General features: G+C 36.7%; 2 protein-coding genes across 4 annotated transcripts; one reads left to right on the plus strand and one right to left on the minus strand.

Moving 5' to 3' along the window:
* The first annotated feature begins 242 nt into the window (after positions 1-242).
* LOC149718240 (uncharacterized) lies at positions 243-6,410 on the plus strand. 2 transcript variants are annotated; one of them, XM_089835580.1, is made up of 9 exons: positions 243-935; positions 1,822-3,496; positions 3,644-4,092; positions 4,162-4,731; positions 4,811-4,905; positions 4,985-5,195; positions 5,263-5,442; positions 5,544-6,135; positions 6,226-6,410. In XM_089835580.1, the coding sequence occupies exons 1-9, from the start codon at positions 552-554 to the stop codon at positions 6,309-6,311; spliced, it is 4,242 nt and encodes a 1,413-aa protein (XP_089691706.1). In that variant the 5' UTR covers positions 243-551; the 3' UTR covers positions 6,312-6,410. The 2 variants fall into 2 exon arrangements, with proteins under 2 accessions (XP_089691706.1, XP_089691640.1); XM_089835514.1 differs by having other exon boundaries at positions 1,822-4,092.
* On the minus strand, positions 6,398-10,534 carry IntS9 (integrator complex subunit 9). 2 transcript variants are annotated; one of them, XM_089835846.1, is made up of 16 exons: positions 10,348-10,534; positions 10,122-10,249; positions 9,990-10,053; positions 9,843-9,905; positions 9,633-9,772; positions 9,452-9,538; positions 8,486-8,606; positions 8,169-8,415; positions 7,923-8,103; positions 7,733-7,836; positions 7,515-7,646; positions 7,245-7,450; positions 7,090-7,176; positions 6,893-6,991; positions 6,638-6,820; positions 6,398-6,598 (listed from the first exon to the last, which is right to left on the minus strand). In XM_089835846.1, exons 1-16 carry the CDS (start codon positions 10,354-10,356, stop codon positions 6,566-6,568), a joined length of 1,884 nt encoding a protein of 627 aa, XP_089691972.1. In that variant the 5' UTR covers positions 10,357-10,534; the 3' UTR covers positions 6,398-6,565. The 2 variants fall into 2 exon arrangements, with proteins under 2 accessions (XP_089691972.1, XP_089691949.1); XM_089835823.1 differs by having other exon boundaries at positions 6,398-6,584; positions 10,348-10,533.
* Positions 10,535-11,177: the final 643 nt, after the last annotated feature.

Below are 11,177 nucleotides of genomic sequence, written 5' to 3' on the forward strand. Positions count from 1 at the left end.
CTTGTAAAATGTCATAAGTGAAATACGTCGGAAAACTTAAGCCTAGGCTTTATTTGTTTACGTCATGTCGTCCACGCTTTCAGTTGAGTTCTCCGCCATGTAATGTCATTCGCGAGAGGAGGTAAACTGAATTGAACTAGGCTTTTTTCGGCTGCTTGTCCGCTTGATTAAAAATGTAAAACACAGTTATGTGAATGGAAAATCAAAGGTTTGGAAGTGTTGCATTTGTAATTAATTATTAATGTTTATTTTAATATAAAAATGAAAGTTAGACTGTTAATATTCAAAAAGTATTATCGAAAGTTTTTCTTCTTAAACCGGGTCAAGGCCGCATTATGGTAATTTTGGATTAAGCCTTTGCCAAAATAAGTGTCGTCTTTTTTTGTGAACTTGTGCCATGGGTTAACTAACGGTAGTTAATCCATGCTTGTTTACGTTTGATTATAAATACAAATACGAACAATTGTGAATTTAGTGAATCAGTGAAAAAATACATAAATACGACGGGAAAACTCTTATCATTACGCGTTGTGTTGCTACTGTAACTGAAAATGTCGGACAAAGCAAGTGGCAGTGCCACTTTAACTTCAATCCGTACTGCTAGCATCTCAAATAATTGGCGTTTAAAGCAGAGTGTTCAATCTACCACGAAAGCCATTTCGCCAAAAGAAAAACCTTGTGTAGAATGTTGTCTATGTGGAAATGAACACCAAACTGAGAAATGCCCTAAAATATTAGCGGGTCTCAAAGTTTTGGATAAACCAGTTCCATCAAGAGCTAGACTAACTCTTCCGGATAATTTGCTCATTGTACCATTGGAAGACACCTTCAAGAAATTAATGGTTGTAGCCAAAACCAGTATTGCAAATAACACCATATTTGGACCACTTCAAGCACCTAAAATCCTTAATAAGAAAAGTCCTACAGGCTACAAGGTAAATATAATTTATCTGGTTATGGGGGGGAGGGAGGGGGCAAAGTTTTGAAAATCTTCCCTAAAAAACGTCAGGCCAATACTTAGCCAATCAGGATCATTCCCCCAATTTGTTAACTAAGCCGCCATTTTAGTTGAAAGGGGAGATGTCATCTTTAGCCACACCCCTTTTGCCTCTCCCAACAGTAAAGTGTGTTACCACGAACTTTGTAGTGACGTCACATGCTCTTATCTCTTACCTTATTTTCAGGCGACCATATTGGCAGTCGCGAGACGTCGTCAGCTTGGGCAATACAAATTCGGGACCCAATATTGACGTCACAGTTTTTCCCCCCTAGCTTCGTGGTAGCACACTATAGAGAGCTACTAGCATAAGTTTATAAGATATGTTCCATAAGTATGACACTTCGTAATGCTAGAGACTTACTGAGAGTGAGAGCTAGTTCTAGAACCACTTGTCCACAAGTGAGAATCGACGTTGGGGTGGGGGGGGGGCAGCTTTGTAATAAGAGGGATGTAACTAAGAGGGAAAGACAAGGGGGTAAAACTATGCCTTCCATCTCGCATTTTGACGCCTGCGCTGTAGTCATTTTGTATCATGAGAGTGCATGCCCCGAGACGGCAAATGTATCAACCCCCGTCCCCCTTGTATGTCCCGATAACGAGGGTTGCTTGCTTACCCCCTTTTTTACGTCACCCAAAATGGTCTGCCCACCCTCCCGCCGGAAAGGGGGATATCACTAAGGTAAGAGGTAGAGGATTATGACGTTCCCCTAAATGGGAAAGAAATTACTCTATAATAAGCTATGTCGAAAAAACGTGTGTCAGAAATAAATTTCGAACGTGTTGGGTTAAAACTGAGGGAGAATAATTTGTTAACTCTTTAGATTTTCGAAGATGATGGAAAAGTATTAGAGTTAGATTGCAGCGATGAGCATAAGTGCAATTGGATGTCATTGGTTAATTTTTCAACGCCTTACAAACAAAACAATGTAATCGCGTACCAAATGAACAAACAAATCTATTTCTGCACTAATAGACAATTAAACCCTGGGGAAGAACTTCTTGTCGGTTTTTCAAAAACTTATCGTAAAAACATTGACAAAATATCCGGAACTATGTCTCAAGAAGTAGAAACTCATCGTCAGGTTATTAAAATTTTGGATCCCTCGAATTATTACGGAGATTTTGTTAAAAATGGTCCCAGAACTATCATATATATTGATGAAGATGAAATCGAAAATAATGACTTGCAAGGAACTATTACCCAAAAGTTGGCCTTTTTAACTAGCAATACAAATACTTTCATGACGCCAAACACACCAGTTTCAACTGATTCCAGTCCGTCTGTACAATTATCTGGTGTTTCTAGTACTGTTCAGGTACTAGAGTCGGCAATGAATAGTGCCGAATTATCTGTCCAATTAGTTAATACGGAAACTGCCCAAACAACCAGTCCTACAGATACTTCAGGAACTGTTAAAACAGTCAGTAAACCTACTGTTATCAAATTATCCAGTGGGACTAGCGCAAAGCCAAGTACTTTGGCCAGTACTTTGAACCAAGCTAAAGAAATCCCCGAAAACCTAGATACATTATCTAGTGGTGGAACTAGTGCAAAACCAAGTACTTTGGCCAGTACCTTGAGTATTTTGAACCAAGCTAAAGAAATCCCGGAAAAAATAGATACATCTCCAATAGTTATCAACATAGATACTGGTTCAGGGTCCGTTAAAGTTGACAGCAAATTGTTGACAAACCCTTCAACGCCAAAAACGGGTACTACGAAAAAGGTTCCGGCTAATGATGAATCGAGTAGCGATTCCAATGATGTCCCTTTATGTCTATCTGAAGATTCAGATTCTTCCTATAAACCACCTGACCCCGTTGAGAAGGATTCTACGGAAATACGACGTTCATTGAGGAAACGTAGTTTGACTCCGGAAGTATCTGCAATTTTGAAGAAAGGACAACCAATTCCCGATATTAAAAGGGCCTTAAGTAATTCTGAATCTACAAGTCCCATAAAGAAACGAATTTATGCTCCGGAATTGTCTGTCATTTTGAAGAAACTTCAACCACCACCAATTCCCGGTATTAAAAAGGCCTTACGTAATTCCGAATCTATAAGATCAGTCCCTGTAGTTGAAAAGACGGAGTATTTAAAAACAAGGTCCGGGAAAGCGATACCAGTCATTAAGAAATACGCAATTACTTCAATTAAATCGAGAGAAGGGGGTGTGGCCGAACAAACTATGGAAAAGTATAAGAAAGATTTTTTTAAAGATCTAGCCGCTACTTATGGGAATGAAGTGCTGGGGATTACCGCCAAGCTCGAAACTTGGACGTGTTCCATTTGCGATAAGAAATTCCCTGATGCCGTAGAGCTGGCGTTTGATTTAAAATCGCATTTTGAAGCGACCGGGACTCATAAAAAGAATTTACACAAGTTAAAGTTAATGACCAGACGCGAAGCTCAAGAAAGAATTAAAGGTGGTGAAGACAAAGACAAAGATAAAGATGTTCAAGAAAAAGATAAAGATGTTCAAGAAGAAGATAAAGGTGTTCAAGAAAAAGATAAAGATGTTCAAGAAAAAGATAAAGATGTTCAAGACGAAGATAAAGATGTTGAAGGCAAAGATAAAGATGTTGAGGGAAAAGATAAAGATGTTCAAGAGAAAGATAAAGATGTTCAAGAAAAAGATAAAGATGTTGAGGACAAAAGTAAAGGTGTGGAGGAATCTGAAAAGAATTGTAAAGATGAAACTGCTAAAGGTAAAGATACAGGAGATGAAGCGTCAGAGGGTGAAGACCAAAATGATGGTGAAGCTGAAAAAGACGATGATTGGGAGCCAGAATTCGAAAACAATGACAAATACACTTGCGATTTGTGCGGAAAGACCAACGTAGGCAGACACAATAATTATCGTCACTTGCAAAAACACACCGGAGATTTCTACTGCAGAATGTGCAAAAAAGTTTATTCGTGCCAATCCAGTATAAAAAATCATTTTTGCGAAGCAAATCCGAAAGAATGGATTTGCGACGTATGCAATAAGAAATGCTTAACCCAGGAGGGTTTGAAAAATCACAAATATTGCTATCATTCTAATCCTAGATTTCCCTGCAAAAAATGCGGAAAAAGATATCATTTCAGAGTTAGTGAAATAATACCCCATTTCTTCCGAGTTGATCGTGTATTTTTAATGTGTTTTACGTTTTTTTAGAGTAAGTTAAGAGCTCATACAATTCATTGCAAGGCTATAGCCCCTGAAAAAACTGATTCGAAAAAAAAGAAAGATAAAGATAAAGATAAAGATGAGGATGATGATGGGAGAAATTACGAGTGCAAAACTTGCAATAAAATCTTTCATTGCAAAAGCCGATACGAAGCGCATTTGCCAATACATACTGGCGAATTTACTTGTCAGTTTTGCGGACGATGGCTTAGCAGTTTAATGTCTTTGAAGGAACACGTAGCCGCGTGTATGAAACTAGAGTTTCCCGCTAAAACTTACCGCGGTCACGATACTATGGACGAAGATGGTCGTATAAATTGCTCGTTTTGTAACGAAGTTTTCACGGATTTAATCGAGTATCGAACTCACACTTATCGTCACTCAGTCCCCTTTGAGTGCCAAATATGCGGACACCGAGCCCATAGTAACCACGAACTAAATCAACACGCTTGTTTCGAAAGAGAGTTTAAATGCAAAGTCTGTAACCAAGTTTTCGCTGCGTTTTGTAACTTGAAACAACATCGTATCGAAGAAAATCATAATGATCCACCACCATTGGTTTGTTGGTTACTAAATCTTAATTACAATCCCCCCGAGTATCGCTTAAATTTAATTTGAAAAACTTAATTTAATTTAGCCCGCGGAAGAATTGGAAGCAATGAAAAATCAATCCTTTACTTGTCATGTTTGTAACAATACTTTCGCTACCAAAAATAAGTTAAAACATCACAGGTATTAATGACGTATTATCATTTTTTAAGTATCAACAAGGACTAATAATAAATTTTCAAAAAAAATATAACAAACTTAGCATCGTTCATGACGAAAAACGTTTCACTTGCAACATTTGCAATAGAAAATTTTTACGTAAAAAGGGCATGGAAAGGCATATATTGACGCACGGTGAAAAAACGTTACCGTGTCCTTACTGCCCGCAACTTTTTAAATGCAAAGGAAGTTTGAGAATGCATATAAAGTATCACGAAGGAATTAGAGACTTTGCTTGTCACCTTTGCGATAAAGTTAGTGTTTCACGACGAATAACTCAAAAATTATCGTAGTAATTTCTAATGTCGTTTTTAAATTCAGAAATTTCTACAATTGGGGAATTTAAATAAGCATTTGGACACGCATGATAAAAATAAACGATACTATTGCTCATTTTGCCCGAAGAATTTTTCGGGCAAAGATTCTCTGGATAATCACGAAAGAGTTCACAAATTTGGTAAAAATATTAAATGCCAAATTTGCGGAAAATCTTACCTCAAGGTTTGGCAAAATGATTTTAATACTTGTATTTAAAAATTTAAAGTTCAACTTCATGTAACATAACATTATACCTTTAAATGAACGACCTTTTTCGAATTTAGCCTCATCAGTTGCGAAAGCACATGGCGCATATTCACAGTAATCAAAGTTACTCTTGCAAGTATTGCAAAGTACTGGTTAAATTGAAAAGATCTATATTGAGACATTTGAAAAAGAAACACTCGGAATACGAACACGAATGGAAAGATATGAACGTTGTTGATAAAATGATGGTGATTTGCGATGAACAACAACAACAACAACAAAAGTTCGATAAGAAATTAGGAAATACGAAAAAAGTGATGCCGAAACGTAAGAAAAAGGTAAAAGACGATACCAGCGACGTTACTTCAACCTCCGAAGACGAGGACTATCAATACAGCGATTATTCTAATAACGAACAAAGCAAAAATGATAACCAAGATGTCAACGTGGTTTACGTTGACGGTGATGGAGGTGAAGGTGAAGACCAGGCGGAACTCGAAGCCGAAGCTCCAAATACCTTAATGCATTTCGCCAACCAAATAAGTGAAATTGACAACCAATATATGGATGCTTCGAACGTTCCCGGTGAGGTTTACACCCATACTAACTTTGAAACTGGTGAAGTTGTCATTTTTTCGACTCAAGATGAACCTCAATCAATATGCGAAGGTAACAAAAAAAAACCCTTTCTTTTCTTTTTAATTAATTAATTATAATTAAATTATATCCCAATTAAAAACCACTCCACTAAAATTACAGAGAGAGTTATTTCAAATGAATTTGAGATAAATCACGACGATACAAACAGTAATTTTGTCATGTACGTTGATTCTACAACAAAGTAATTAAGAAATGACAGTACGTTACTCTGAGGTGCCTTTTCATGTATTGTATTGTATTGTATTGTTAAAATAAAAGTTAAGTACAACAATTTCATTTTAAAATGAATATATTTATTTATTGAGTTCATTACAGTTCAATTCAATTCAGGTAAGTTTTTAAAATTTATTCAAACATTGAACTAAGATATCTCGAACTTTAACACGTTGAGTTGAATCTCCTTCGCAAATAATATGCGTCGAATGAGCGTCAACTTGAATTAGAATGTCTTCTCGCGACTGAAAAAAAAACGCTGTTTAATTAATTAAATTAAATTAAATTAATTACTTACCAAATGTATAATATATCCATTCGGTAAATCTTCAACTTTGACGTCTTTAATCCCGGATTTATTTAACTTTTGAACGAATTGTCCGATATCTAATGAACCCCACATGTAATGAGAAGGACAACTGACGTCTTCTTGTTCGAACTTTCTTTTATTAGAGGGTTGAACTTGATTTGTAACTTCAGGCTAAAAAAACCGGTTTTTTATCGAATAAATTAAACCTAAAACCTTTTTTTATTCATTAAAAATAAAGTATACTTTAAGGATATATTTATTATCTTTCGCTACTAAAGAACCGGTTACGGTAGCGATACTTAATCCTGGTTTGACTTCGGTCGGAGTTACCAGTGTCGCCAACTATAATTACAATTTTGTTTGAAGGAGATAAATTTGAATTACAACAAGTTTAATTTAATTTAACCTTAATTAAATTAAATTAATTAAATTTAATTTACTTCGGGATCTAATTTGATTTTTTCAAACTTTCTCTTAATCGGGATATCCAAAACATCGCCTCTTTTAAATGTTAGTATCGGACATTCCTATAGTATAAAGTAATTAGTTCTAATCGCTCCATGATAATGTAGTTCAAAGGAGTTCAATTTCTTACCGCGTCAATTGAGGAATCAGTAGCAGCGTGTTGTAAAGAAGTTGGGTTTAAATACTGTCGTGGTATTACAAGATTACTTGGTTTTAAATCGCGTATTAATTTATTAGCTTGATTGAAATTAAGACTGGTATCGATAGGGTAATTTAAAACTTTCATAGCTAAAGGTTGGAACGGCGCGATGGCTTCAAAGTACGGGAAATCGGGTTCTAAAGACAATTAATTAATTTTAATTAAGTTTAGTAAGGTAATAATTAATATTAATGACCCTACCCGTAAAAATCGTCACGTTATTATGATTATTCCCCCATAATTCCATGAAATGAACGGCATCCCCGAATCGAAGCGAAGGATGTCCGGCAAAAACAATGCACGGCGTTCGAAATTCGTTGTTAAATTTTTCGGCTATTACCCAGAGGGGCATTAATTAATTAATTAATGTTAATCGCCATAATTAAATAGTTTTAACTTCCATAATATATATTAAATACCCTTAATTCCAGGAAAATGTTTTAATCTCCCATTTTTAACTAATTGAGCGTGTGGAAAAGGTTCTTCCGGTAAATAAACCTTTGATTGTTTCGTTTCCGATAACCTACACATTCACACGCAAATTAGTTCCGTTCCGTACGGTTTTACACACGTTCTATGTTAATTTATTTATGTTTTTCTCATTAGTACCATTCAGCTAAGATATTGGAATACGCTAACGAGTGGTCAGCAACGGGCGACAAAAAATACATCGGAACCATATTATTCCCAGTTGATTCCAAATGTCCAGCGAGACATTCGAATAAATCGTAAGTAATCCCCGATGGGTAACAAGGAATTAGTACGTTTCCTCCACTTCTTACAGTATGGGCTAGAATTTAGATACGTTTCAGTTTGTTTCCCTCAAAACGTATCGCCAACGTTAATGTTACAAACCGACAACGACGCAAAGTTCCGCTAACATATTATCAGGATGAAATTGCGGTGTTTGAGTTAAACTACTGAGGATTAAAACATCGGCGTTCTTTAAGAAGCCGTGTTCCATGGGTTTGGGGTGCGTAGTTAAAGTAGACGATGCGGAAACGTAACCAATCTTTTCGTGGTCACTCTGTATAATCCAATTACAACTGCCCAAACAATATCCCGAACTAACAGGGGAAACTTTGAGACTTCCAAATATGTCCTGTATTTGCGTTAATAAGATCATTTCCCCGAATTTACGTCACGAATTTGTTATGAAGTTTGGACCCTACCATATTTTCGGCAAAGCCAACGACTTTGACCTTCGATAAACTGCTGTTAACTTCTTTCATAGTGTAAAGGTGTTTCCATGAAGGTGGTTTTATGGCGTCGCATAGCGGTGCGGGTAGTATTCTTTAAAAATACATTTGTTCTAATGATTGTATACCCCCCCAGGAATGCATACAGCTAATAGGAATAATAGTTTCCGACACACGAACTTTCTCGACGTGACGTCACACCCTACCTCGGTTTTGGCGACCATATTGGAAGTCGTCAGGTCACACAATTTAAACAACCAATATTGACGTCACGTCTCCGTAGCTCCTCCCCTCTCAGTACCACTCTATAGGGACTTGGCAGTACTACGTCATGCAACGTCAGGCTACCTTCCACTAGTGCTAAAAAACATACCAGGAGCAGGAGGGGCTTATATAGCTTTCATTCTGTTAAAAAAAACATACCATAATGGCGCTGGGGGCGGAGTTAAGCCCCAATTGCCAAGTCCCTATTGTGTAGCCATTTTCTGACCATATCATGGCGTGCGGTATTTGTGGCTAGAGCTAGACTAATCACAATGTATGACGAATTTTACCTCGCGAATTATCTATGTTGCTGCTTGTTGCACTATGGGGCCTGAGCTCGCGTTGCTACCAAACAATGAAACGACAGTTAGAAAGACGCCATGAGGCGTGACGGGATAGTAAGTTTTCAAGCCCCGCCCACACAGAGCCGGATTAAGGGGGGGGGGCACTGGCCCCCGGGCGCAAGGCTTGTTGGGGGCGCATTGAGTTTAACTATTCCCCCTTAGGGACATTTGCTGATCCGTTTTTTCCGACTTAAGGGGGCGCACACTATCTCGGCCCCCGGGTGAAAAATTGCTTAATCCGACCCTGAGCCCACATACAAATTAACAATGTTTCCTATTAGCTATATGAATTCCTTTTGCGACCTTGAGAACTATAATTCATGACTGTTACCTTAAAACATCTGCTTGCTTCCATCTACTCGCTAACTTAACTTTGGGCGTTCTTTCAATGTAGTGAACTAATTCCTCCATAAATTGTCTACGTTGAACGTTAAAAAGCGTAATTCAATATTGAAACATTGAATTATTACTGCATAGATTCGGGTGTATTATATTATATTATTTTAGTTAACCTAGCTATCTGTAAAGTTGGTTCCGTCGCGTAAACAACTCCTTTAAAATCAGTACCTTCCGTTAAATACGGCAAGGCAAGCATATTTTGATAATTTGAGATTAATATTACATCCACTTCGGAGTAATCTACTAAACCATTCTGTATTGAATTCACAGTTTATATAACACTTAATATGATAATCCTTTACTTATTTCTAGTAATTACCTACCTCTGGTAAACAAAATTCGGGTGGACTATCGACAAATATATGTCCAGCGCAGTCTCGTAATTCCTAAGAAAAATAACGTAACGTAAACATAGTCAATAATGGCAATTACCGAGGATCATGATCTTGATGTTGCAAATAATCACGTACTCCTTCTAAATGTGGATCCTTACATTCGCGTGGTGTCCAAGTAGGCAATGTTGCTAATCTTTGACTATTTAATTAATTATTAGTCTTAATTAATCGATATTAAGATTAGTATCGTGCTTAATTAATTAATACCTGTGGACTAAGGGTAATGGTAGAAAAAATAGAACTGAGGTCATATCCAGAGCACTATCTAACATTACAGTTGTGTTTTTGAACTTTAAAACGCTGCATGGTCTAGAAGGGTGACCACTTAAGCAATACTGCAAATAGCACATTAATTTTGAAGCCTATTTTGTCGCCTATTTATAATATCTTTGTTTATATAAGCTTAAGTATCTTTTTAAACAGCTTTACTCACCAATTTCATGATTTAAACTCGTCTTAAACGTTATTCACAGTTAGTTATGAATTAATTCTATTTAAGCCCAAATATATGAACTGTCAAAATCGTATAAACCACGTGTTTTAGAGCAGGACAAATTTGGCGCGTTAAAAACCCGGCATACGCGTACCCGCCATTTTCCACAAACTCTTAGCTACAGGAACGGAAATAAGCAGTTTAAGAACTCCCAAAAAAACACGTGACTGTAACCGCGAAATTTGAATGCAAAATTTTGATGACATCGTCGAAAAGAAAAGAAAAATTGGCCTTAATCCAATCTTAAAGTAATTTCAAGTGTTTTTAAAAGCTAAATTAAGAATTGCAATTTTTTTTACATTTGGCATGTGTGGCATTTTGTTTGAAGAATAAGGTGCACGTTAGGCTTAGCTTTTTTTTGAGGGTCATTCTTCTCGCGGTTTCAACATGAATTTTACTAAGAAACCTTGCAACATAAAAACAGTTTAATCCTCTAGTTGAGAAGAAGCTTTGTCGGTGGTTTCTCTTTATCTTAATAATGATTAGTTTATCAAACTCGACCGATTCACCGTCATTCCATAATGGGTTTAATCAAATATTTTAGTGAGTATGTTCGATTTAATCTCATGGCCAAGTAATACATCAATTGTTTTGTAAAGTATTGACGTTGAGAGGGTGGGATTAAAATATTAGGGTATCTCTAATAGAGGGAGGATGAACAGACAGGTGAGATAAAAATCACGTTTTTTACTAATCTACCTTTCCAACCCCATCAGGTCTTTCTCGAGAGTTTTATTAGGTTGTTTTTAAGTCTTTCGTTTATGACGGAG

The sequence above is a fragment of the Phalangium opilio genome, unplaced genomic scaffold (assembly GCF_054372755.1).
Source record: "Phalangium opilio isolate 3A_F unplaced genomic scaffold, DU_Popi_V2 ptg000002l_1, whole genome shotgun sequence".
NCBI classification, from domain to species: domain Eukaryota; kingdom Metazoa; phylum Arthropoda; class Arachnida; order Opiliones; family Phalangiidae; genus Phalangium; species Phalangium opilio.